Below are 27,100 nucleotides of genomic sequence, written 5' to 3' on the forward strand. Positions count from 1 at the left end.
GGGGTGGGGTGGGGACCTGAGGCGGGGTGGGGAGAGTGGGATGCAGGGGAGGGGGCTTGGTGCAGTGGGGAGTGTGGGGTCTGAGGTGGGGAGAGGAGGAAAGGGGAGAGGGGCTTGGTGTGGGTGAGGAGTGTGGGGGTCTGAGGTGGGGGAGAGTGGAGGAAAGGGGAGAGGGGCTTGGTGGGGGTAGGGAGTGTGGGGGTCTGAGGTGGGGGAGAGTGGGGGAAAGGGGAGAGGGGCTTGGTGCGAGTGGGGAGTGTGGGGGTCTGAGGTGGGGGAGAGTGGGAAAGGGAGGGGGGCTTGGTGGGGGTAGGGAGTGTGGGGGTCTGAGGCAGGGCAGATGTGTGGGGAGCAGCCCACACCAGCCAGCAGAAGGAGCCAAGGGGAGCCAGTCTCCCCATGCCCTCAGCACTGTGCCCCTGGCGGCCAAGAGGAGGAAAGGCAGGGAAAAGCCCTGCTGGCTGTGGGGCTGGTCCATGGCGCTGCCCAGAGCAGGATGCGCGGCAGCCCTGACTGCTCTGCCCCCCACCTCTCCAGTCCAGGTAGAAATAGCAAGGCCTGGGAGTGAGCTGGGGTGGGAGCAGCATCTTCCTTACACTGGAGCCAGTGAGACGCCTCCCAGGTTGGGCAGCAGCTCCAAATAGCTCCAACCCAGAGCAGGAGCTGGTCTCACCGCAGCAGCTAGGAGGAGAAGACGCTGGAGGAGTCTGGTCTGGTCACTTCAGGAGAGGAGGGAGTACCTCTCGCGTTTTTCCAGGGGAGGGGGAGCTGTGTTCCTGCCCCCTGTGCACAGAGACGAGAGCGCACACCATGGATCTGGTTAGAGTGGGATCCTCAGGCAGCTGGGGTGGGGAGCAGGACCCTGTTCGACCAAGGGTCTAAGGGAATTAGCACTGATGAAGCTTGTGCTGTGGTGCACAGCCTTGTCTGGGACTCCTGGGAACATGCCTTCTGCCGACACCACCCATTTGTCCCTTTAAATGAATCTGAATGCTAGTGTGCAATTCCCTCACCCCCCATTAGTGAGTCAGGAGACCTGGGGGCCTGCAGGCATGTGGAAAAAGTGGCCCAATTTGGGCCCAACTGGGGTCTTCCTTTGAGGCATCAAGATTAAACAGTTCCCTTCATGTTGTGGCCTCCCTCTCTGTGGCCTCGCTCTGAAGGGGTGATGGACCACAAAGTAAGAATGGCCCTCTGCCCACACTAGGACTAACACCTCCAACAATAGTAGCCACATGGCTCGCCCTGGCACAGGAACAGCAGACCATCATGGGACAAATATGGCAAACTGGAGCCACCTTTACAGTGACACGCCAGAGCATTGCCAGCTCAGACGCTCTCAGTTCCTAACTGAAGATTTATCCACCTCACCTTTAACCAGTCTGGCTTCATCAATCAGACCTGCCCCTTGTCAAGCAACTCTTGATGTGGTCCAGATACAGACCATGTAGCCGTGGTGTTCAGATCCTTGGCAGAGCCCTTTTGTGTTGCCTAGGACTAGCATGGGAGAGGTGAGTGGTGGAGGGACTCCCTTTCCCATTTCTTACCCTTCTCTCCCTGTCTTTCTTTTTCAGACTACGCCCAGGATTACCAGTGGATCGGACTCAGTGACAGGGCTATCGAACACGACTTCCGCTGGTCCGATGGAAACTCCCTCGTGAGTTGTGTGGAGGGGTGGGGGTGATATTTCTTCATTGAGAGTCATTTCAGGAAAGAACCACCTGCTTCCATGCAAGCTTTGACTTTTTGTGCTGTGTCAGGACATGAAGCTGCTGTCTGGGGACAGAACCTTAGAGCCATTGGAGTGAGCAGCTGGGACAAGTGCTGAATGGAGTCAGCCATAAGCTATTTTGGGGTCAGGAGGGACCATCATTTTGTTCTGTGTTTGTACAGTGTCTAATACAATGGGCTCCTAGGCGCTACCACAATACAAATAATAACAATACATGATTTCCATTGATGAGAGAGACAGACCCAGGAGGAAGAGAGAGAACCAGTCAGAAAAACAGAAGCAAGGGAGAGTGAATGAACAAAAGCAGAAGGAAAAGAGCCAAAGGGGAGAGAGAAGAAGCAAAGGGAAAGGGAAAGCTGAAGAGAACAAGGGAAGTGTCTCCATAACTTAGAGGAAGGGCTTCTTGTCTCTTCACAGCAATACGAGAACTGGCGGCCCAACCAGCCCGACAGCTTCTTTGCCGCAGGAGAGGATTGTGTGGTGATGATCTGGCATGAGCAAGGCGAGTGGAATGATGTCCCATGCAACTATCACCTCCCTTTCACGTGCAAGAAAGGAACAGGTGAGTCCTGGTGCTACTCGTTTCTGGCTTGGGGTGTATGTCCAAGGTTAGGCTACGGCTCTTAAACCTATAGCACAAGAGAAGCCAAACTTTGCCCTACCAAGGGTCCCACTGGCAACATGCTAGGGTGCTAAGGGTTGTACATTATGTGGGTCAAATAGGGCATTTTGCAGATCCCTTCCTCCTTAATATGCAATGGCAGCCTACAAGATGACTAGTCCCAGAAGGCAATGTGGCTTCTGCTTCGATAAAGATGGAGTGTTGCAGGCTGAGATACGTACCCTCCACGGAGTTCACCAAGGCAACTGCAGGACTTAGTGGTCCACATTTTAGTCACTCCTTGACTCTAACAGGAATAAACACTGGCTGTAAACCCGGGAAACTTTACTCATTCCTTGTGAACCTTAACTTTTGCATGGTGACCCTGTGTAAGAGATTAGTACAGGAAATGAAGACAAATCCTATGTGGATTTAAAACGGCAGAGGGGATTTCTGGAGGCAGAATTAGAATTTGGCCAGGACCCCAGTACGAACAAACCTCGAGTCTTGGGAAAAATTGCCCTAAAATCTTTAATAAAGACTCATGGTCAGGACCTTGGCTTTATGCGTAATCCCCAGGATGGTACTTCCAGCAGCACCACACCCCCTGGCATTGCGATGGGCCCTAGAGACCATCGCCCATACTGAGACACCCACCCATCTCTTCAGCATAGCGCTGTCTAGAACTGCCTGCAGCAAAGTACTCCCTAGCACTGCATTGGCAGGCGGGGGGGGGGGGTCAGTGCTGACTCAGAGCACCCACCGCTGGGTCACTCTCACTGCTCTTTGCCACACCTGGGTCCTCCTTGGAGGTCTCCTATCCAAGCATTGATCCCATCCAGCCCTGGATCAAGTTGAAGAGGCGGTGTGACTGCAGAGGGAGTGGATTAACAGGAAGCTTTTGGAGAATGGGAAGTGCCCTTCCATAACTCACAATCTTCCTATGAAATAACCCCCAAATATTCCCCCTTCCAGGCTCCAGGGGGATGTACCACTCCCATTTCCCCTATCAGCCCCCACATCCCCCATTTGGACCCAATTTGTACCCCTCTTCCAAGCCAGCCAGTCAAGTCCAATTTCCCCCAAGCCATCCGCTCCCATCCACCAGAACCCCTAATGGCACAGAAACAACAAAAGCCTTCCTGACAGCAGCTTTCTTGTGCCTGACACTCATTGTGGTCCTGCCTCTCTAGAGGGGAGGGACGGAACCCTTTGGAACGTTGTTGCTAAGTTTCCCAGCCAGCCGCAGAATTTCAATATCCCCCGTGACTAAATTTCCAAGCCAGTGGTAACCGCAGCAGAATCTCAAAAGCAGTTTGGGTTGTAATTAACTGCCTTTTATTTAGTGCCTCCATCTATAGCCCCCCAAATAAAGGAAACGATCCCTCCTTTGTTAGCTGCTTCCGTAGCCCCCAAGTCCGGCTGACGGACGTGGCACTACAGCAAGTCAGGCCCGGGGGATGGCAGGCACTTAGCAACACTGGCATCAAGTGCTGGCATGTCATAGATGCCAAACAAAGCTCCAGTGCAAAATCCCTTTCCCTGTCTGGATCCAAGGCGTCCGCAGGGAGATGGCCATGCTGTCTGCACTGTAGACAGGTGTGCTCGGCCCTCACTACAGTGACTCAGACAGGCTGATGCTTTATCTGTGTTTCAGAGGTAACGTACATTCAGGGTCCCAGCCACTCAGGCACAGCACAGAGCAGCTCATACTTCACCCCGTGCAGCGCAGGAGCAGTGAGCAGCACACTAGCCATTCAGCCAATTCCTGGTGGGGTGGGAAATGATCCCTGTATATGCAGCTGCCCCTTTCCACCCCAGAAGCAGCTGCATTTCAGCGGTAGGTGACGCAGTCCTTGTCTGTACAGCCTGTAAAGCACTTTGTGATCCTTTGGGACAAACGGCACAAGGGAAACATAGTCTATTGGTTATTGTTCTAGGGAATGTATGTGAATGTGGCCAGCTCCCCTTGAGCAGCACGGTTAGACCCAAGCTGCTTGGTTAGTGGCACACATTGAGCTGCCAGTTCCTCATTGTCTGGCTTGTCTTTGTCAGTTGCCTGCGGGGACCCTCCTGTGGTAGAGAACGCCAGGACCTTTGGAAGGAGGAAGGACCGATATGAAATAAACTCCATGGTGCGGTACCAGTGCAACCAGGGCTACATACAACGCCATGTGCCCACAATTCGGTGCCAGCCCAATGGCCACTGGGAGGAACCACGGATAGCCTGCATAGATCGTACGTATTGTTCCTCATTCCTACTCTATGCACCATGGCCCCTGCAGGCCTCTGAGACGCCAGCCTGGTACTCAGCCCAGGGCCAAGCTCTAGGAGTCCATGGGCTGATTCCTGGAAACAATCCACACGATTCAGTGGGGGGGTGGAACGGGACTTGAATTCAAGAGATCAGCCCCCAGAGGGGACTAGCGAGTGGTAGAGATAACCCAACCAGGAGAGCAGCGACTTTGCCTGACACACACCCCAGCCTCCCTGCCTGTTCCAGGTGTAGGACTGATGGCTTCTGGAGGGAGCTGCCACCATTTCTTTTTATTTGGAGCAACTTGAGGGACATGGAGCAGGTGGGTGAGATGGGCGAGAGCCAAAGTGCAGGAGGAAGGGAGATACTTATGGCTCCCAGACAGGGGTGTCCTCCATCCACTACCTCATCCACAGAAGAAACTGGTTTGCTGCCATTCAGGCCAGTAGGAAGGGACGCTTTCCCTCCTGTGCCAGAGAGTCAGGTTGTTCTTTGTCTCAGGTTACCAGGATTATTGGATCTGACAACTCCCAAGTGGGTCTGGACCATGGGGACCAGCTGGAGACACAACCTTGACTCTTCTGAGTCAGTGCAGCTGCCAATAGCTGGAAAGCTTCCGCCCAGTCAAAATACCCCAATCCCTGATGCGCTGGCTCCTCTGAGCCCAGAGCGCCTGATGGTTGTTGAGGAAAATGGGGGACAGCTCACGGGGAGGGCAGGAGAAGCAGCTAAAATGGATCTACCTGGGCTCCCAGGGAGGGAGAAATTTGCACTTCCGGCCTGCAGGGGAAGAAGCTTAAATGGTTTATTTTAGCAATATGTGCAACTGAGCTAGGGGCACTGAGGGAAGGAGTGAGGAATGGGGGTTCCCCTTAAAGGGCACCCTGAGAGCTTCCTGAGACTCAACTTAGGCCTGTCTACCCAGCCCTTGTTCTGTGCATCCCTCTCCTCCAGTGAGGCTCTGAACAGAAGCAGGACACATAAAATATCAAGGAAGGGTTAGCCCAAGAGCCACGCAACCATGGTTTAAATTGGAATTATCCCCCTTTTACAGATGGGAAGACTGAGGCACAGACAGGGGAAGGGAGTTGCCCAATGCCACACAGTGCAGCAGTACTATAGCTGTGCACAGACCCCAGGGCTCCTGCCTCCCTAAGCAAAATGTTTGGGTGCATTATGGGAGCTTGGGAGGGGCCGGCTCCTTCCTTGCTGGGCCATTGGTCTGAGCTGCTCTGGCTGCCTCTATGCGTGTCTGCCCACAAGGAGAAGGAAGAAATACAGAACGTATCGGACGGACAGCAGCGGCGTTGTCTCTGAACAGGATGCGTTTGAACAGGCTCCCAGGAGGCACCTGACTCTCTTTAAATTCAGTGTTTGCGGGGGGACAGGGGCCGTCACAAAGTGCACTGAAAACGCCCCACTGATTCACCAGGTCCCAGAGCGCCAGAAGCGAGAGAAGGCCTGATTGTCTGGTGGCGAGCGGGCTGGCGCCGTGGCCCGCGCTGCCCGGATGGCCAGAGGCAGAGCTTGCACAGCAGCCCCTGCCGTGTTTTTCCAGGGAACGCCAGGCCTGGGGTGAGCCAGCTAAGGACAAGCAGAGGCTCTGTAACTTTCTCCCAGTAACAAGGTGCCTTTTCTTCTCCTCCTCCTCCCGCAGCCTCCATCTACAAACGCAGACTACACAAGAGGAGCCCAAGGAATCGGTCGAGAACCAATGGCAGAGCCGCACAGACACACACCCATTAGAGAGGGGAGCGAGAGATTTTACGGAAATTATATTAGCAGAGGCAGTTTCTTCTTCTTGATGTTGTTGTTGCTTTTTGTCATATAAGGAAAAAAATATATTAAAGAAAAAACCCCACCTTTGTGTATATATATAAAAAAACAAACCAACCTCAGCGCACCAAAGCAAAGGGAATTAGATTCCAGCATTTTGACTAGCCGTCCGGTTCCAAATACCTTTGTGCCTTTGGGGAAGGGGTGGGAGGGTTGCAGAGGGCAGGGGGGTTAAGTTAAATAATAAAGAAGATTATTTTTTCCTGATTTTATCCACGAACAATGTAATTATTTGTTATTTAATGGCTGGGGCGGACGCCACCCTTGTTTTATTTTAAAGAATCCTTCCGCTGCTGCAGTACGGCGGGGGTGGGGGGGACAGTCAATAGATGGGAAGTGTCGCTGAATGTATGAGAGGGGCATGTAAGGTGGGGGAATGGAAGGGAGAGAGTGAGATGGCGGGACGAGCGGGGAGGGAGAGATGGAAGCTAAAAATCTGGGCCCAGATGCCTCTTGGATTTCGGCCCCTCCCCTCTCTCCCACCGCTGGTTCCTGGACGCCGAGTCTCCCCATCCCCAGGCCGCATGGCGAAGCAGCTCCCATCCTGTGATGGCGCGCTCTTTCCAGGGGACCGTGCAGGGCACCAGGGTTCCCTGCACCTATTTATATTTTTGAAACATGATGATGATGATGCTAATGATGAGAAATGATAATAAAGAGAGAAAAATTGGAATAGTCTTTTTTTGGGGTGGGAGGGGTAATTTAAATGGCTTAGCCAAAGTCTCCAGGATGCTGGTAGGAGCCTGTGTGTGCATGTCCTGAATTGCGCTTTTGCTCATGACGAGGGGCAGGGAGACCCAGTCTGGGAGGGGAGCTTTGGGGTTTTGTTCTTGTAAAAAGCAAAAAAAAAAAAAAAAAAAGCCTTTTTATTATAAGTCTTGTGCCTAAAATGAGAACCTGACACACGGCAGTGCCTGCTGCTGTCAGCGCTATTGTGAAACCTGGACAATAAAACTGGTTGTATTTTATTCTTCCTGTTACCTGGTGGACTGCGTGTAGGCAGCTGTGTGGTTGTGTGCCACTGCATGTTTGTGCGTGTGCTTGTGAAATGTCTGTGGTGTGAGTCGAGCAGCCCCTCTGTGCCCTACCCACACAGGCTGGGAGTCAGCTGCAGCCCCAAGCTTCAGAGCCTGGCTCTTTACCTCACACTGTAGAGGCTGGTGCTTTTAGCTCTAAAGTCCCCCCGGTTCAGTACCCTGATGTTGATCACGATGGCATCCATCACATGGGCACCCGGGTGTCTGTCTGTGTGAACACTCTGTGTGCATGTGGATGCGTGTTATCCGTGGGGAGCAGTGTGCACACACAGTTGGGTGGGTGGGGGTCTCCTCCCCAGGTGAATGTGTATACGAGTGGAAGCAACAAATATGCCTGAAAAACCCGAGCGAAAGGTGCCTTCCTGAACAGGCCAGGCAGTGTGCTTCTTAGGGGGAATGCAAATGGGCCTCCCATAAGCCTTTGAGCCCAAACTGACTGTGACTTGGTTTCCTGCTGTTGCTGCTTCTCCAAACCTCTCTGGAAGTCTGTGGTCTCCCATAGGGCAGGAGAGTTTATAATGCTTAGGACAGCGAGGTCTAGGATGCAGCACAGCAGGAAGAGGGTTTCTCCCTTTCAGAAGCCCTCCCCTGAATGTCCCATGCCAGCTTTGGAGATGCAGCTGCTGCTGTAGCTCGTTATAGCCGTGGGGTCTCTTGCTTGGAAAGGGAGTTCAGTGCTGGGGAAAGGTGCTCCATGGACAGGTGTGGAGAGTGAGGCCTCTCCTTATCCAGCCAACAGGCAATGGCAAATCACACTAGTCCTCCACACACGTGCTGCTCCTTGCACTGGGGGAGCTCTTGGAGATACTAACTCCTCTCTCTGTTAGAGAACTGTGTGGGGATCAGCTTTCTTGTTAGGGGCAGCAGCAGAGGTCTCGGTATCCCCTGTCTTCATCCAGAATCACCACAGCAGGTAGGAATCTGGGGGGAAAACCTACATCCTCAGAGCACAGCAGCTGCAGCAGATGAGTTAAAGAGGCACCACCCCAGCTCCATGTCACAGCCAGTCACAGCTATCGCTTCCCTCTCCCCAACACAACACAGCCTGTCTCTAGTGGAGGCCACCCCTTCTCATGTGCCATTGCATAGACCCCACTTTTCCTCCCATATACAATCAGCTGGCCTCTCTCCTTCCCTCTCCTCCCATTCATGATCCTGCAGGCCCCTCCCCTCGGGTTACCCCTGGGGTACATACCTAATACCCCTGCTACCATGGAAAATTAACAGCAGCAGAGTATTCAATGAACGTTTAGCTTCTTTTACTACAAGGAGGAGACACATGCCCAGCCAGCTCTCTGCCAGCCACCAGCACATCATCAGTAGACCATTGTTTGGGAGCCCCCCGACTGCAGTGTCTGAGACCTGCCCAATTTCCTATCACAGTGTTTCTCAAACTGGGGTCGCCGCTTGTGTAGTGAAAGCCCCTGGCGGGCCGGGCCGGTTTGTTTACCTGCCCCATCCACAGGTCCAGCAGATCGTGGCTCCCAGTGGCCGCGGTTCACCGCTGCAGGCCAATGGGGGCTGCTGGAAGCGGCGGCCAGTAAGTCCCTCGGCCCGCGCCGCTTCCAGCAGCTCCCATTGGCCTGGAGCAGCGAACTGTGGCCCGGGGCTTTCCCTACACAAGCAGCAACCCCAGTTTGAGAAACACTGTCCTGTCATGAAGAAGTTCTCCCATTAACCTTTAAAGAAGATTCAGCAGCCTGTCCAGCTCAACGACATTCAGCATTTCCTACCTGGTCTGGGCAATTCATTAGCCCTAATTAGAGAAACAACTGACGAGACTGCAGCTACTGAGAAGCCCAGTTCCTAGGCCTGTGCTGCTGATCTCATATCCAGAGTGCCAGGACCTTTGGGAGCTCACAGCTGAGACAAACTCTGACACATTTCAGCAGGAGACAGAGGAGACTGAGAGGATTGCTTGGGTAAGTCCAGGGAGCTGCTGCCCATAATAGAAATGGTATTTTAAGGGCATGGGAAAGCACCTAATTTACCAATATAGGGAGGCACCAGCACCGTGTTGGGTAATTTGTTTGGAAAATCTCCTGGTTGTTTAAAAATTCCAAACCATCAGGGGAAAGGGGACACTGATCTGCTGCCAGGAGAGTTATGGGCCATTGCAGTTAGGAGACGAGCAGGCTTCCAACTTCGCCCCACTTCATCCCCTGGGAACACCCTTCAGTCCTGCCCTCACAGCTACTTCAGTCCAGGGCTCCCCCCATCCCCCACATACAACTGCCAATGTGCCTCCACCTGGACCTGCAGCCTTCCACCCTGCTCTTCTCTTCCTGCCTTCCCTTCCCCACAACCTGCCAAGGCACCTTAATTCTGCCTTCCCCTAGCTCCAGTCCTGCCACAGTTCTGCTGAGGCTCCTCGGTTCGGCCCTAACCCCCAGCCTACCTCCCAGGCCTGCTATGCCATATGGCTTTGTTCATACATAGCTCTGCTGATGCCCTTCGGTTCTTATCTCCAACACCTCCTGCTCTTCCAAGTCCTGGGTGCCCCACTTTGAGCCTAGTACCCCGAGTACATTCCCTTTCTAAAATCCTTCACAGAGTGGTGCCCCCAGAGCTGCTGCCGGGAAGAACACAGAAGAATTTGTCCTACCACCCAGGACACAGTTGCACACCTCTGGGGCTTTCTCCAATGCTTTATTTGAAGAGGTCCAGGAGAATACATCTTTTCACAACAAAACGCACAAAGACCGAGCCCCTGGGATTCAAGTGGTGCCTGGGAGAGGGGCCCATGGAGAACAAGGCAGGCAAACCGGAGAGTTCCACCAGTACATGCATAGTAGCACCTTTCAGTGCCCTTGGAAACTGCCAACCTCAGATTGGAGTCTCAGAGAGTCGAAACACATCCAGATCCTCAGGGACGGCTCTAGGTTTTTTGCCGCCCCAAGCAAAAAAAAAAAAAAAAACCCTCCGAGAGCGCAACTGCCAAAGTAAAAAAAACCCACCCGGAATTGTGCCACCCCAAGCACATGCTTGGTTTGCTGGTGCCTAGAGCCGGTCCTGCAGATCCGGCAAGGAGGGGAAGGGAGAGAAAGAAGGGACTGGAGAGGGGTGGGCGGGGGAGAGAGGGAGTCTCCCGGGACACACACATGAGGCCTAAGCTGTGTTAGCTCTGGGCCTCTATGCTTAGAATGATGCCTAATATCTCTGACCTCATCTGTGCTTCATTGGGAGGGGCAGGGGAAGGACTTTGATGAGCTGTGAGTCATTTGTGTGTGGTTGATCATTCGCTCACATTAACTGGGGGATGGGGGAGAGTGACCTGCCTTACTCTAAATTCCAGCTTGCAGTTGATTTGATGCCTTCCCTGCTGGCTGGGATGGGACTGGCTGGGATGGGATGGCAGAGCAGTCTGTGCATTAGAAACAGCTGTTTCCCCTTTGGAGCCGGTGAAACTGGAGCACGTCCAGGGGGCATCTGCCTTTGCCATCAACCAGTCGCGCACTCTGTGCTTCTCCGATGCCTGGATGCATCACTGCTAGGAAATGACTGTCTAGCCCAAGTGGACGAGCGTGAGCCTGTCACTTCTTATCTAGATGACCCTGTGACCAAGGGATGGAGCCACCTGGTACCAGACACCAAGCTCCCCAACCCGAGATACCATCTCAGTCTCTCTCCACTCTCTGGGTGGAAGGAGATCTGGTGCCCCATTCCCAGCCAGGAGAGAGATGCAGAGGTGGCAATCAGCTGATTAGTGAGACGCCAGGGCCCAGCCCCCTGCAGAAGTTTCCCTTTAGTGAAAAAAATGTAAAATTTAAAAAAACAATTGAAATTAAAAAATATCCCAACACCCCGGAAACCTGATCCTTTAAATCCAGGCAGCACCAGGCAGGGAAGTGTCCACTGGCAAAGAGGGAGCCCCTCCCCCTTCCTTAGTTCAGCTTGTAGCAATAAACCCCAAACTTGCCCTTGTCGGGAAAGCCGAAACTCCGGACCCCCGGCTCCGGTGGGCCGCAGTTGGGCCGGGGGAAGGCAATGGGGTAGCGGATGCTACCATCTGCCAGCCAGCCAGCATCGCAGCGATCCAGGCTGAAGAACTTCCACGCCGCATACAGCTGCCCCACCTTGGCAATTTCAGCCCCGTCATCCTGGCAGGCCTGCTTGGCCTCTTCCAACGTCAGCTTCTCCGGGTGAGCCAGGTAGTAAACTTTCCCTGGAGGGGAGAGGCAGAGGGGATGGTCACTGGGAGACAGAGGGACACTGAGCATGGCCAGCCCTGCACAAAAACCACTCACTTGCAGGAGGTGCTAGGAATGGGGGTTCACCCCATCTCTGCCTGGATTCAACGTAGGTTAGGGAGTTCAGAAACAACAGGCCAGGATCTCCCTGCCTCCCCTGCCATAAGACTGAGGAAGGGGCCAAAGGGATTTTGTACCATCTAAACCAGGGGTGGGCAAACTACAGCCTGGGGGCTGCATCCGGCCCTTCAGACGTTTTAATCTGGCCCTCGAGCTTCTGCCAGGGAGCAGGGTCTGGGGCTTGCCCCACTCCGGTGCTCCAGCCAGGGAGTGGGGTTGGGAGCTTGGGCTCCGCGCGGCTCCTGGAAGCAGCATCATGTCCCCACTCTGGCTCCTATGCGTAGGGGCAACCAGGGGGCTCTGCATGCTGCCCCTGCCCCAAGCACTGCCCCCGTAGCTCCCATTGGCCGGGAACCACAGCCAATGGGAGCTACAGGAGTGGCACCTGCGGACAGGACAGCACGCAGAGCCGCCTGGCTGTCCCTCCATGTAGGAGACAGAGGGGGGACATGCCGCTGCTTCTGGGAGCTGCTTGAGGTAAGCGCCACCTGGAGCCTACACCCCTGACCCCCTCCTGTGCCCCAACCCCCTGCCCCAGCCCCGATCCCCCATGTGGAGGGTGCCATGTTATCCATTTGAATGACACAGCTTTGCCAGTCTCTCTCGCCTTGCATCCCAAACCGATTTGTAACCTACATGGGGCAATCGCTTGACCCAGCGACCTCTACCGTGGGGCACATATGCAGCGTGCAGCAATGCTACCTACCATTTCAATCTGGGCAATGGAGGAGAATCCCAGATCTAACTGAAGGTGCTCTGAGAATTTAGGGAGGTGGATGGAATTACCCAGGTTAGAATTTGGCTGGGTCAAACATCCCAACTCTTAGAGAAGTTCTACTGGGTCTTTGCAGGCCCTCAGTTTTACATTTCAGCGGAGAGGTGTCTCTTCCGACAGGCAGCACCCCCTGCCACCACACTGTGCCCTGAGAACAGAGCACCCCTCTACTGGTCACCCCACTTCTCTGCAGCATCAAGCCAGGCTCCTGCCTGACTATGAGCCCTGCAGATGCCAGACTCACCTTTCAGAGCAGAGGAGAAGCAGAAAACGTCAAAGTAGTGCAGGTTCTTGTGGCGCTCGCCGTAGCTCCGAATGCCAGGGGCCAGCCTCTTGCCGCCACAGGGCTCCCGGGGCAGGGAGATGGGGTACTGCACTGTCCCATCCAGCAGCCAGCCGGCGTTGCACCAGTCCAGCCCCTCCTCCCAGGACTTGAAGAGCTGCTCGAAGGACGCGATCACAGCGTCCTGCTCCTCACAAGTTTTCTTGGCTTCATGGAAGTTGAGTCGATAGCGGCCGTGGTGAGGCTGGTATGGGAAAACCACCCCTGGAGGGAAAGAGAGCGGGATTGGCTGAGTCACAGAGCCACTGTGAAGGGTGGCCCCCTCGGGCTATGCCCGCAACCTGACCCACGCCCCTGAGGTGGACGGTACAGATCTCCACCGACATACCCAGGATGAGGCTCCCAGCAAGCAGAGGGTGTCACAGCAGCACCCTGCCCTCTCCCAGGCTCATGCCTCCAAACTCACTGGAGCGAGGCCTAGGCACAGACGAACCCCAAACTGTGCTGGGGTCTCCAAAGCCCCTTGTGAGAACAGCCTCTCTCTGGGGTTTCACTCATGGGCTTGTCCAGGAAAGAAAGGCCCCGGAGTGCCTCAAAGTTCAGGCCCAGGATCTCATCTGAGTTCAGCGCAGCCCCTGTCTTATTGGAAACAGGGGGCCTGGCCAAAGACCAAAGGGACAATGACACATGTCAATGGTGACACCTGGTGGCCAGAATGAGGCATGATCACTGCGTGCTCAAAGTTAATTGGGAGAGCTTTGAAGGCTGCTGTGAGTAGCCAGCGAACTTGCCCCTCGCTCAAAGCCTCTGTCCTCCAAATGGCTGGAAGGCAGCTTGGTACAAGTCCCTCTGCTGCAGAGCGAGTGGGTGGCACTGCATCAGGAACAGGGCTGGCTCCAGGCACCAGCCCAGCAAGCAGCTGCTTGGGGCGGCCAATGGAGAGGGGTGGCACGTCTGGCTCTTCGGCGGCAATTCGGCGGCGGGTCCCTCAGTCCGTCTCGGAGCAAAGGACCAGACATCGAATTGCTGCTGAAGACTGAAATGGCAGCGGTAGTGCCGCAGATTGCAATCGCGGTTTTTTGGGCGGGGTTTCTGCTGCTTGGGGTGGCAAACTTGCTGGAGGATTCTCTGGAGCTTGAGGTCTTCAAATCACAATTTGAGGACTTCAATAGCTCAGACATAGGTTAGGGGTTTGTTACAGGAGTGGGTGGGTGAGATTCTGTGGCCTGCATTGTGCAGGAGGTCAGACTAGATGATCATAATGGTCCCTTCTGACCTTAAAGTCTATGAGTCTATAACTCTAGAGCTGGCCCTGGTCAGGAACACAACAAGGTGGCAGGAAATGTGACATTTCCCACCGTTCTGGGTGGGTGTGAGTCTGGGACCATGATGCGGAGCTGGGGTCTGAGCCTATGGAGAAGGAGAACATCCTAGGGGGTGACTCTCCGTATGGATCACAGAGCCACAGGTGGGATGTTTCACCCCCTTCTTAGTCTCTTTCTCCAGCACCAATTCCCTGTGCATTGTGCCCTGCGCTGCACAGATTGAGCAGTGAGAAATTAGGCCAGGGAGGGGAGGAGAGACACACACGTGTTCTGTGGTCTGATGCCCCCTCCTCCCTCCTGTGAGAGCTACCACCTTAAATAAAACCACTACAACAGTGTTTCTCAAACTGGGATCACCGCTTGTGTAGGGAAAGCCCCTAGAGGGCCGGGCCGGTTAGTTTACCACCCCATCCGCAGGTTCGACCGATGGTGGCTCCCACTGGCCGCGGATCGCTGCTCCAGGCCAATGGGAGCTGCTGGAAGCGGTGGCCAGTACGTCCCTCGGCCTGCGCCACTTCCAGCAGCTCCCATTGGCCGAGAACAGCGAACCGCAGCCAGTGGGAGCTGCAATCGGCCGAACCTGCGGATGGGGTGGTAAACTAACCGGCCCAGCCTGCCAGTGGCTTTCCCTACACAAGAAGCGACCCCAGTTTGAGAAACACTGTACTACAGTGTAGCATAGCGACAGGCCCCCAGTCCTGCAGCAACACAACTGGATGTCACGCCACGCCCCCGGGGTTGGAGGTCACTGTTAGCAGGACTTGACCATGGAGCCTTTGGGTCTTTAAACAGCCGCCTCTTCTACTTGGGGTCAAACACCCAGCTCTGCTAGCACAAAGCCAGCAGCAGACTCCGATATTCAGCCTCCACTAGGGGGAGCCACACTGAGTGGCTGTAGGTTACACGTGCACTTCAGTGTCGGCTGCACTGGATGGCGGATGAGCCACAGATGTCTAGTGCAGTGTTATTTGCATGCTGCAGTAGTACTGTACCTAAGGGCCCCTGTCAAAGCTCAGAGCCCCACTGTGCTCGGTGCTGTACAAACAAGGAATAAAAAGACATCCCTTCTTTCTCCCTGCCCCAAGAGCTCCTGCGAGTTTAACCTGCCAGAACACAAGTGCAAGGTGATGGCACATGGCAATAACACTGCAGGGATGCCGATCTGGGTGGGCAGGGCCATAGGAGTTAGTGGCAATTTTTATGAGGGAGGGGTTCCTTCCTTCACTCTCTCATCCAGTGGGAGAGCATCTGTGGGGGAGCTTCTTCCTGAACTGCTGTGCCATGGCACATGCATAACCCCAGTGTCGGCTGGGCATGGGAGTGCCACAGCAAGGGGCAGCCGCAGAAGGACCCAGAACCTATGCTGATCCCACTCAGGAGCCTCAAAGGGGACAGCTTCTTGGGTGCCTGTTACTGTCCCCAGGGGCTGTAACCCCATGTGTAACCTCTGTGTGAGGGGGAGTTGCCCCATCTGTTCCCCTGCCCCCTCTGCCCCACTGGACATCAGCCCACTCACCTCGCAGCTCCAGCTCCACAATGCCACTCTCGTCCTCCAGCCCGTCGATCACCTCGCAGCGGTACTTGCCGTAGTCCTGCAGGCGCAGGTCGCTGATCACCAGGGACGCCTCCTGCTCGCCCCGCTGGCGCAGGTGCACGCGGCCCCGGAACTCGCCGAAGCTGCGGTGCTTGAGCCCGATGGCCACCAGCACGTCCCGCTCCTTGGTGTTGTCCTCCCGCAGCTTGGACCACTTGATGCGGATCTTGCGCGGCGTCTCCAGCTTGGGCTCGTAGTGGTAGCGGCAGGGCAGCGTGATGTTGGCGCCGCGGTAGGTGAAGATGGCGTCTTCCGGGGTCTCCACCACCAGCTTCACACCGTTGAAGTGAACTGGTGGGGGAGAGGGGTGAAAGGGGGAATGAGCACTGCCAGGGGACCCCATCCCTCCAGCTCAGGACTCTTCTGCAGCCCATGGGGGAGTGGATTCCCCACGTATGCTACAAGGAGGGGGCAGCCTACCCCACAAGCATCCCCACTAAGGGGTTCTAAGGCAGTTACTGTCCAGCAGGGCAGCCAAGCACCCACCAGCGGCTGCAGGGCACCTGGGAAGAGCTAGACGTGTATAGGGAGAGGAGGAGGGAGCAATCTGCCCTGCTCTGAGCACAGTAATTCCTGCAACTGACCACACCATTGATTGACACCAATCTGGCCCCGTCAGCCCCACCTCCTGCACCCTTGTTCACACCCCCCTTGTACTCTGCCCCTTCCCTCACACTATCTACCCCCTCCTCCTGCACTCGCTCACCCCCCGCCCTTCATTATCACTTCCTCCCTCGGCACGCACCCTCCCAGCGCGTGTAGGAGAGGGGTGGTGAGAAAGGGAGGCAGGTGGCATCAGATGCTACTGGGGTTAGAGGGAATCCAGTGCCCAGCAGAGGGCAACTTCCCTGTGGAGCAGCAGCTATCTGAGCCCAGTACCCACCAGCTGCACAAGCATGAGAACCTGAGAACTGCCAGCCAGGATCCCCTGGGAGGGAGAAGAGTTGTTCAGGGTGGAACAAGGGTAGAACTGAGAGCCCTGGATGGGATATTTGGCCTGCATCTCAGGAAGCTCTTTCAGACATCAAACCCCCATTAGGCTGAGCCATCGTCTCCCCAGGGAAGGGGTGCAAGTCGCTGGGGCCGCTCGCAACTGGAGGAGACGAATCTCCAGGGAATAGGCTACAGGGCCCAATCTGGCCCCAACCCTATGGGGAAGAGGGTGGACCCGACTGGATGGGAGCTCCTCAGCTGCTCCACCTCCGCTGTCTCTAATTCTGTGACTGTACAAGAGGAGCGGACCCGGGGGGAGTGAGACGGAGGAATGGGGCAGAGGTCCCCATCAGACCAGGTTCAAATCAGTTCCATTCTACTCCCGCAGGGATCTTCCAACTGGAGCAAGAGCCAAGGGGATGCAGTCCTGGCATCCTGGCAGGGCAGAGGAGGGCAAGAGGAGATTTCCAGGTAAGGTGGCGGGGGAAACTCCCCTACGTTCCACCCGGAGATGGGGAGTTTTATGGGAGGGGGATGATACCAGCTGGCTGTGGGGAGCAACAGCCCCAACATGCCTGGTGTGAGCCTGGCAACAGTCATCCTCTCCTTCTGAGTTACCCACCCGAAGTTAGGAGGCAAAGACCCTCCACTCACACCCACATCCTCTGCCCCGCAACTGCCCCGGCCTCCTTCTCAACAGCTCCCACCCCCACCTCACCCCGATCTACGCCTACTGGCAACACTCCAATCTTCCACGCCCATGTGCCTGCTGCCTCAGGAACTGGGGAAGGGCAGTGGGTGCGCGATGCCTGCCCAGCCTGCCACAGGATTCCCCACCCATAAACACGAGCAGTAGCCTCCCTGCATCAGCGGCTGGTACTAAGGGCCAGCCCCTCCCCCCCACACACCTTCACCGTTGCCGTTGCCGTTGCCCTTGTCATTCATGACATGGTCGTAGTAGAAGCCGTTGTAGAAGGGGAGCCCACAGCAGCCTCTGCCCAGCTGCAGCAGCATCACGACCAAGGATAGCAGCAGCATTGCTCCCGGGAGGCGGACGAACACCTGCCTGTCCAAGAGAACAAGGAGGCTGTGTCAATGCACAAGGGGTGTCTCCCTACCAGCCCAGATCCTGCACTGTGGTTTTGCATAAGCGAGTTGCTCTGTGTGCAGTTCTCATGTGATCACCTGTGCATACGCATGGGTTAGAACTGACATGTGCACAAGCCAGTTTGCACTCACCGCTGGGCCTGGCACATGTATGTTTTGTCGCTAGTACACACACACACCGTACAGGCAGCTGCCTGCACATGCACTGTTAGAAAATACTCCTCTACCATTTAAAGTATATCCTGCTGAGAGAGGGTAGACCGCGTATAGCAGGGAGCTATTTCACAGCCAGAGCTCCGAGAGCCATCTCCCACAGTGCCTGCACAAAACCAAATGCCCTAGTCCTGCCCCTTCCCCGAGGCCCCGCCCCCGCTCACTACATTCCCACTCTCTCAGTGGCTCACTCTTCCCCACCCTCACTCACTTTCACAGAGCTGGGGCAGGGGGTTGGGGTGTGGGAGGGTGTGGGCTCTGGGTGGGGCCACAAATGATGGTTTCAGGGTGCAGGAGGAGGACCTGTCTGGAGAATAGCCACCGAAGCAGCATTGCAAGCCCCTTATTTCCTCTCCTGTCTCGATGCCAACAGTCCCCTGCTCACCACTCACTGAGCTTTCCAGGGAAAGCACATGAGGGCGGGATGAGACAACAGGTGTTTCCGAGAGTCCAGGGACGTTCTCGCCCTCTGGGCAGCTTCTCTTGTCAGTGACCAAGTTTGCAAGGCCTTACGCTACTCTTGGTGGCATTTCTCTGTGCAGAATGTGATAACTTTTGAGTGCTGCATACGGACCCCAGGGCTTGTGGGAGAGAATGGGGGACCCTAGTATGGGGGGCACACAGAGCCCATAGCATGGGGTGGGGGTGGATGAGAGACACTGGTATGGGGGAGGGGGAACATGGGGGGAGAATTGAGACTCTGGCATGGGGGAGGGGAGGATTGGGAGCACACGGAATCCCTGGCATGTAGGAGGGAAGGGGCCGGGACTGTCTTCTTCTTGGTCTGTGTTTGTACAGCACCTTGCACAATGGGTCCACGACGGGGAATCCTAAATGCTATAGTAATACACACAATAATGTGGGGGCTCACAGAGCCCTGGCACAGTGGGGAGAAGGAGGATGCTGGTATGGTGAAAAGGGGCAAACAGCATTCCTAGCATGAGGGTGAGGAGGGTCGCACGGAGTCTCTGGAATAGAAGGGGATGAAACGGTGGCAAATAGGGGACTTGTGGGGGGAATGGAGGAATCCAAAGAGCCCTGGTGTCTGCAACCCCCTAGTTGAAAATCTGATGGAAGAACCTGGAGTTAGTGCTGGGCAAAACTCTTTGGCTGAAACGGTTTTCCATCGAAAACAGCAGATTCAGCGACACTGAAACATTTAGCAAATTTGTGTCAAACACACAAACGTTCTGAAAAAGCGGAAACGTTTCGATTTTTCAGATCAAAATGATTTTTTGTTTTGAAACTTCCTTCGGTGTCGTTTAAAACCAGTCACGGCCCCTTTAATATGGTCCCATGTCAGCTGTCCCGGAACCACTGTTTTCATTCTGGTTTTTGGAATTGCCAAGGACCCTCCCAAAATCCATTCCTTGCCCTCCTCTCCTGGGAGCTTCCTTCGCTCTCTCAGTCCTTTAACACCGCTGGACAGAACCCTGCAGAGCAACCTCTCAGGAGCAAACCTGCCCCGGAGCTGCGCTTGGCAGGGGACTCTCCCGCTTTGACATCTGGGACTAAGCCATGTTATCACTAGGGCAAGAGCTGACTGGGTTTGTCATGTTCAGCAGGTGGCTCTTTAACATACGGCAGACGTGGGAGACGTTAGAGCTGAACTAGGGAAGAGAACAATTGTTTTGCAAATCCCAGATCTCTTTAGGGGAAGCTCCTCAGACCCTCCAGCATTATGGGCAGACACTTCTTAGGGTTTCATAGGCCATAGAGAACCAAATCAAGTGGAGCCAGGTGCAACTCCCAGAGATGTATAGATTCTCAGACCAGCAGGGACCACTGCAATCATGTAGTCTGCCTGCCCGCATACCACAGGCCATAGCACTTTCCCCAAATAATTCCTGGTTTGAACTAGAGCGTATCTTCCAGAAATGTTTGGCTGGCTGCAAGCTCCTTTAGAGCCAGCAGAGGGCGCCCTGTACTCATCAGCTCTCCAGTCTGCCACTAGTCTGGGTCCCTGGAAGGAATTTGACATCGCTGCCCCCTGTTTAGACAGGGTTTACAAGCTCCTTTGAAACCGCCACCATCCATCCGGGGGATGTGGGATGTGAGAGCAGGGGGCGTGCAGAGACAGGGCAGCCCGAAGGCATGCGGCCCTTTCCCTTCAGAGTGATGCATGCCAGAGCCACACAGCCAGCTCCCCACTGCAGCAGCCCAGGCAACTGCTCAACCGCTGCCCCAGGGTACGGGGGGGGGGGTTCCTAGTCCTAGTGTAGGAGCCGCACACCCAGCCGCATTTCTGGGAGTGGGGCGGCTTGTGGCCAAAGTTCAGGGCAGTGAGTGAGGACTCCTGGGTTCTATTTGCACCTCTGACACTGTGTCCCTGGGTGACACTTTCCCCCACTCTGCCTCAGTTTCCCTATCTGGAGAGAGATAGTGGCCTGAGATCTTCAAAGGAGGGAGCAGGCCACAGGCAGAGCCCCACTGCTCTATAGTCCACTAGGTCCTATTGTCATTTACACGCCTCTGAAACCAGGTCAACCAGCGATCCACCAGAACAATCCTTCCAGCCTGGGACATCCCAGCACAACGCGCCGCTGCTGCCAGCTACACCCAGGTACATACGCTCCCACGTGCCGATCTGCGCCTCCCTTGAAGCTTGGGCTCCCTTTATCCAGCTCTTGTGTTTCATCTCGACTCACACCAGCCCTCACCCCCCTCTGCCACTTCCTTCCTCTCGCCCCCAGTTATTTGTCTTTCCATTTGTAACCATTACTTTGCTGTGTAATGTGCCTGGGATCCAGTTACCCTGAAGGACACTGTTCAGAGTGCCAAGGGCTGGTACTATCAGAGCTTCACCACTGGGGCAGCAAAGCCTTCGCTAGCCCCTTGCCCTATATCCAGGGATTCACCTTACCCGGAGAGTCACCCTTCGAGACAGATCACAGATTGGTTTTAAGCCCCAGGCGATCATGCCTGTGCTATCTGTCCTGTCCCAGCAGAACCTCCAGCACCAGCCGCACTCCCAAGGGGTCTGCCAACTCTGGGCATGGTTAGCAGGCAGATTCCATGCAGTTAACAGGGTCCCTGCAGCCCCCCACTAACTTCCAGGGGACTATTCCTTGGCAGCTCCCTACTCTTTCCAACGCTCCTTGTCCCCACCAGCAGATCCACACTCAGTCCCACTGGAAAGGGCACAGAAAGCAGGATTCCTGCTCTCCCACACTAGCCCCTGTGCAGAAAAGCTTTGGGGTCTTCAATCATCCCCTACTTACGGGTGGGAGCCAGTCAGTGTCCTTGGGAAAGTTGAGGAGGCTCCTGGGTTTCACCGCCTGAGTCAAGCTGGAGGGCTGGAGTGAAATGTGTTTAGGGCTCTTGCATGGGCTAAAAGGAAACAGCAGCAGGACAATCCTCACTGCTCCAGAGCCAGCCTCTTAAAGGGAAACACACGCCATTTCCCATCTATGCCTCAGAGAGCGGAGAGTGGGGGCAGAGGAGGGATGGAGAATGAAGGTCACTGAGTTTTCAGTCCATTGTCCAGAATCGAAGGGGAGTGAGGACAGTGCTTCTGCAAGCGGTCAAAGAATTTCCATTAACATCTCGGCATCGCCCTAGGCCAGTGGATCTCAGACTCTGACCGGCGCCCCACAGAGCCCTTCTGCACACTGCCGCCCCTGCACTGGGGCCTGGGAGGGAACTGGCCCAGATGAGGATCTCGTCTCTCTAGAGTGGCCCCCAGAAGGCGTCCGATGGAAGCCATTGCCCAAAGGAGGAAGGGCACATCTGTGACAACCTGCCCTGCATCAGAAGAGGGCTAAAGGGCTGAACTGGGGATCCAAGCCCTGTGACGATGTCCTGCCCCAGGCAGGTATTTGGTGGGGCACATCACCTCCTGTCAGTCTGACCTGTGCTGTCTTCTAAACTTCGGCCATAGTGTATCTAGCTTGTCGTCAAGTCAAGTGGGCAGCAGCCTGTGGGTGAGGCTCTTTGAGACTCCAGGAGGGAATGGCCCATGCACTGCGAGAAGGCACCATGCCAAGGAAACCATTGCAGAGCCTGGCACTGCCGGGCATGGGTTAGCGGGGCCTGTTGGCAGCCTCCCCCTTGAGCATCTCCTGAGATCACAGTCTGGATGGAGACTCTGAATTCTGCTAGTTGACGGCATGTGCCCAGCTCAGATAAAAGTTTTTGTGGTTTAGCTTCGTGGGCAGAGGAGGCGCCGTGGAGCCAAAGAAGAAACAAATGGCCATGAGAGGAGAACTTGGCAGGGACCAGAGCAGCAGCTGGGTGGGAGAGCTCCCCAAGTGCGCACTCTGCTCTCCCCAGCAGAGGATGCTCTGATCAGAGCTATGAGTTTCGCTGGGGGGTCAGGCAGCACGAATGAATATTTCTTTGCTTGATGTCAATGAGCTGCAAGGTGCCAGGGCAGTGTGATGACGGGCACCACGTGGTCGTTAGCATCGGTAAATAAACAGCCCACACAAGCCCATTCTTGGGTTTCACACGGGGCCCTGGCCTAGTCACTCGGTTGCTGCCCATACTTGGTGGCCTGGGAAAAGGCACCAGAGAAGGTCTGACAGGGAGGAGGGGGTTGGTCATTCTTCTCAGTGCAATGCAGGGGCAGAGGTGGTGGGAGGAATAGCTCAGTGGTTTGAGCATTGGCCCGTTAAACCCAAAGTTATGAGTTCAATCTTTAAGGGGGCCACTTAGGGATCTGGGGCAAAATCAGTACTTAGTCCTGCTAGTGAAGGCAGGGGGCTAGACTCAATGACCTTCCAGGGTCCCTTCCAGCTCTATGAGAGGGGGGGGATCCATTGGCACACTGCTAATGGCAACAATTTGGCCCTTTGGAGTATTAGATTGTTGCCATTCTTTGGGTTTACAACTCAGCATCCACATACCCATTCGCAGCAGTGGTGAAAGTCCTCGGGCTCCGGCCCTGCGGGGACAGAGAATGGATGGACTGTTTCCCCACTCAGACTCCCTTAGGCCAGGGATTCCACAGGCCCTGTTCTTAGCTCTGTGCTGCTGACAGATCTGCAGGGTGTGAATGAGAAGAGGAATTGGAGAGCTGTGTGCGCAGTGACCCCTCTGACCCTTGACCCTCTCTGGGCCAGAGCTCTCCAGCCACACAGCTCAGGTTTGTTATTTTATGATGAGGAAATGAGCTGCCCCTGAGCGAGGCGCTGGGGCCCGGATCCAGCTCAGCCCTCCAACCAGGAATCATTCAAACCGGAAAGAAAACAACTCTTTCAAAAATAAACCACCAGCTCTTCCCAGCCAGGCAGGCTTTCCCATGACAGGTCGGGCCTCGGAGCTGGGGACAGCCTCTCCTCGGCTGAACTGGAACTCAGAGCTGGACAGGGTGGTTCCATATGTGCAAAAGAATCAAGGCCCTTAGGAACTGAATACACAACCCTCAGTGCTCACACAGACACTGCCTGGCTCTGGGACGCAGAAGTACAGCCTGCGTTTCACCATGGTACCAGACAAGGTGTGTCTATGGGCAGGGAGGAACGGGTTGCTTGGCTACACGACTCACCCTTTGCAGCCGCAATGAGTGTGTTCAGTGTGATCCCGTTTCCCTGAAAGTTGCACCATCTCCTTTGATCTCTGTGGTGGAGACATCATCTGTGAGAGGCCAACTGCTCCCCAGTGCCTGGAAGTGGTTTTATGGGCCAGCCCCCTCACTAGCCGAGGAGGAGGGATAGCTCAGTGGTTTGAGCATTGGCCTGCTAAACCCAGGATTGTGAGTTCAATCCTTGAGGGGGCCCTTTGGGGATTGGTCCTGCTTTGAGCAGGGGGGTTGGACTAGATGATCTCTTGAGGTCCCTTCCAACCCTAATATTCTAGGATTCTATGAGCCCAACCGCTCCTGTCTCTGATGGGAAGCACTGAATAGGTGCTGTGACCTCTCAGCCCAGCTACTCCTTTCCAGTGGCTCAAGAGACATGGGGATCTGGGCCTGCTAGGTAAGGCATGAGAGGGACAGTCCATGATGGGAAGCAGACTGCTCTGGTTTGGTTTGTCACTCGTCAGGGATAACCTCCCCCTGGATATGTACATGGCTGAACGAAACGGCAAGTCCCTTTGCTGCCTGTTCTCCCACTGTCTGCTTAGACCAGCTCAAGGTGGAGCCAGCTGTAGTGCACAGCAGGGGGACCTTGCTGCTCCACCGCTAGCTGCTGGGGTTATTCACGCAGTGGCAGAATTTATCTGATTTCTTGATGAGTTTATGTTTCCTGCTGGAACGCTGTAAACGAGCAGGTGGGTGCCTTGCCGATCAGGCAGACACTCCGCGCATGCACATGCCTTTCGCATGCACACGAGTTCCTGGTCCCTCCAGTGGGGTGTGGGGAAGATGACTTGACAAGACAGAAATAGGGAAAACATTCCCTGGGCAAGCTGGATACCGGATCGCAGTGGGAAACGGAGATTGGAGCTGCCATCTAGCTGTGCTGACTTTGGTGAAATGGCATCTAACCAGGGGGCAGAAGGAAAGCCCACAGGGAAGGGGGAAGGACAGTTTGGAGGAGACGGCCTACGAAGATGGGGTGCGTAAGGCAAGTAGCAATGTCTGTGGGGGTGGCTGGGCAGTGCTCACTCCAACTTCTAGGCTTGCGGGTTTAATTCCAACAGCCAGAGGCAGGCTCAACTCTGATAGCCCAGAGCATTAAAACAGGGGCTGCCTTTCTAGGGGATGTTAGACCAGAGTCACGTCTACCCATCTGCTCCGAGGCCCGGCTGGAAGTTAAGGGTCCCAGAAGGCTTTGGGAGGACCTGTGCTGTCAGAGCTAAAGCCTCTAACATTAGTGCTGTAATACAGGGCCCTGCCACAGCTTCAGAGCAGACTTAGCCTGAGCACCGGGCTTGGCTGGACCAGGTGCCTGGCACCCATGTTTGATGCAGATGCCGAGTGCTCACAGGGAGCAGGATGGCTGCTGCTTCGTCCCGCCCTGGCAGCATCTACCTGGCAGCCTTTTAACGTGGCTGGTGCCTGCATGGATTTGGGGAAACCCTCATTTCTACGTCACCGAATCTATTCCTTGTTAGTGGGCCCTGTGTGAAGGGCTCTGGAGAGATGCCTGGTCGCTGCTTGTTAATCCTCCAACAATCTGCTTGGTTTTATCTGCCGAACAGTTTGCTAGCGAGCCAACAATGAGGGCCTGATTAGATCTCCCTGGCGCCCGGCAGGAGGTTGCTACGGTAGCTGGTTCCTGAGGACCCACCCTGCAAGGGGTTTTGGAGTCTGACACCTTCTCCTGAAATGCTGTAGGTGGCCCAGTGCCACTCAGGACCTGCCCTCGCCTTCCATGCTGCGCTGGTCCCTGTATACTGCCCATCTTGATTCAAGCAGCGCAGGAAGCTGCTTCCTCCCTCCCGCTCTGCATGAGACACTGACTCCTCAACTAAGTCTGGGGATGAGGCTCCATGGAGCGGGTGAGAAAGGATCCACAGCCCTCCCAGCAGTGCCAGGCAGAGCAGAAGCTGCCACCCGGGTGCTCCCTGCCCATCGGCTCAAGCTCCCTGCCCCACCTGTGGCAGTTTTCTTGGCCACCTTTTGTTTCCACGAGTTGTTTTCTTATCGCTTTGTCTCCCCCACCCCCCCAGCTCAGTGTCTCTAGGAAGCACCGTCCCTGGCAACCCTTCAAGCAGGGCACAATGCTCTTTGGCCAGACGCTGAGTCCCCCGCTCCATTGTTTCAGTGGGGAGGAAAAAGCTGCACAGTGCCCTGTGCGCCGGCAGCCCTGGCTCCGCCGAGGCCCTGGAATGTGCTGGGGGGAGACGAGTTCTCGCTCCTTTCCTGGATGCTTGGCCACGGGAGGCCACGTGCTGTGCCAGCCACCGAGCCAGGCCGGCCTGTGCCGAGCAGGAAACCCGCCAGGGTGAGGGGAGGAGGTGACTTTTCATGCGTCTGTTTTTGGTGGCAGCTCCTTCCCCTACTGACTTGGCTGCCCAGTGCCTGTGACTCCTTCCCTGAATGGGCTGAGCAGCATCAATGAAAAGAGGGGGCAGGACCTGAGCGGAGGGTGCGGGAAGCAGGGGCAGGGTATGCACCATTCTGTGCTGCGCAGACAGAAGGATGCTGGGGCATTCCCCTCTGGGCCACCCTCCCTTTTGTACCAGCTGGCTGGGCCACCTGGAGGAGTCCAAGAGACGCAGGGCCCACACCATTCAGTGCCCAGCTCTGCCACGCCCCTCCCAGAGACACTGCTAGGGAGAGGCTGGGCCCAACTGCATCGTGGAGCCTTGGGGGTTAAACCTAGGGCAAGGTTCAGCTGGGAATGTCCCTGAGCTGAGACAACAAGGTGCAGCTGAGCCTGGTTAGGTTCAGAAAAGGGGGCAGGCTGCTGTCATGGGGTTTCTCTGCAGGGGAAGCGAAGGGTGGTGGGGGAGGAGTTCAGCTGCAGGAAGGAAACGTGTCCAGACACTTGCTGCTTTAGACCCTTTGGTTAAACTAAAGCCTTGTAAAGAAGGTGGGAACCTCTGCAGCGGGGCTGGCTGCTCTCTGCAGTGCCTGAGCCCCTGGCCCAGCTGCAGCTTCAGAGAAGCCCTGTGCCTGAGCACCAGGCAGGGTCACGGTGACCAGCACCTGCGTGTTGATGCAGGTTCCTGATCAGATAAGAGGCATTAGGCAGGATGGGGCTTTGTCTCTGCAAGGTTTACATGGATAACATACCTTGGGGCCCAGACTGACAAGGGCCCTCTAAGAATTCCTGTTTCTCTGGGCCTGTGGGGTGGGGGTTAATTGATCAGAGGAGGGGTCTCTTGTGGCAGATCCTGATTGATTTGTGCTTCAGCTGCAGGCTAGGGCAGGCCCTGCAGGGTGAGTCCTGTTGAAACTTAGGTTTTCCAGTGAATGAGCCTGTGTGTGAAGCTGCAATGGGTGCCCTGGGGAGGGGAGAGCCCAGAGGGGGGCTGTAATCTTGGCCTGGCATTTCTTTGTGTTGGTGGGGGAAAGAGGATCCCATCCTTCCCCTCACCATGTTTCTGGAGCAGCAGTCTCCTGGGCCCTTGCCAGAGCTGACAGACTGATGGGGCTGAAGCATGAGGCAATAAGGGCCTGTCTCCACTCTGCTGCATGACCTGCAGCCCGAGGAGCCTGCAACCAGCTTCCTGCCTCTGCAGCCTGAACCCTGCAAACTGCTCT

The 27,100-nt window shown here is 55.5% G+C and overlaps 2 protein-coding genes and 1 long non-coding RNA gene across 5 annotated transcripts in view; 2 read left to right on the plus strand and 1 right to left on the minus strand.

Moving 5' to 3' along the window:
- ACAN (aggrecan) overlaps positions 1-7,276 on the plus strand; it is a 50,891-nt gene extending 43,615 nt beyond the window's left edge. The window contains exons 16-19 of the mRNA XM_039493418.1: positions 1,575-1,657; positions 2,150-2,294; positions 4,389-4,571; positions 6,248-7,276. Coding sequence (XP_039349352.1) covers positions 1,575-1,657; positions 2,150-2,294; positions 4,389-4,571; positions 6,248-6,336 — 500 coding nt within the window. The 3' untranslated portion in view covers positions 6,337-7,276. The remainder of the gene's footprint in view (positions 1-1,574; positions 1,658-2,149; positions 2,295-4,388; positions 4,572-6,247) is intronic.
- Positions 7,277-9,131: 1,855 nt separating this feature from the next.
- Positions 9,132-22,254, plus strand: LOC120372860. The gene is made up of 3 exons (XR_005585222.1): positions 9,132-9,385; positions 17,072-17,154; positions 21,565-22,254. It is a non-coding gene; the product is annotated as an uncharacterized LOC120372860 (long non-coding RNA).
- Positions 10,426-21,327, minus strand: HAPLN3 (hyaluronan and proteoglycan link protein 3). 3 transcript variants are annotated; one of them, XM_039490301.1, is made up of 5 exons: positions 21,225-21,327; positions 17,598-17,749; positions 15,673-16,041; positions 12,793-13,095; positions 10,426-11,628 (listed from the first exon to the last, which is right to left on the minus strand). In XM_039490301.1, the coding sequence occupies exons 2-5, from the start codon at positions 17,719-17,721 to the stop codon at positions 11,348-11,350; spliced, it is 1,077 nt and encodes a 358-aa protein (XP_039346235.1). In that variant the 5' UTR covers positions 17,722-17,749; positions 21,225-21,327; the 3' UTR covers positions 10,426-11,347. The 3 variants fall into 3 exon arrangements, with proteins under 3 accessions (XP_039346235.1, XP_039346233.1, XP_039346234.1); XM_039490299.1 differs by having other exon boundaries at positions 17,592-17,749; XM_039490300.1 differs by having other exon boundaries at positions 17,592-17,745; positions 21,225-21,288.
- Positions 22,255-27,100: the final 4,846 nt, after the last annotated feature.

Source organism: Mauremys reevesii, linkage group 10, assembly GCF_016161935.1.
Source record: "Mauremys reevesii isolate NIE-2019 linkage group 10, ASM1616193v1, whole genome shotgun sequence".
NCBI classification, from domain to species: Eukaryota; Metazoa; Chordata; order Testudines; family Geoemydidae; genus Mauremys; species Mauremys reevesii.

Coding starts and splice junctions, on each gene's coding strand:
- HAPLN3 (XM_039490299.1), bottom strand. CDS start 17,721: ATGCTGCTGCTATCCTTGGTCGTGATGCTGCTGCAGCTGGGCAGAGGC. Junction 16,042..17,591: donor CGGCAACGGCAACGGTGAAG/GTGTGTGGGGGG, acceptor CTCCCCCACCAG/TTCACTTCAACGGTGTGAAG. Junction 11,629..12,792: donor CTTCTCCTCTGCTCTGAAAG/GTGAGTCTGGCA, acceptor TCTCCCCTCCAG/GGAAAGTTTACTACCTGGCT.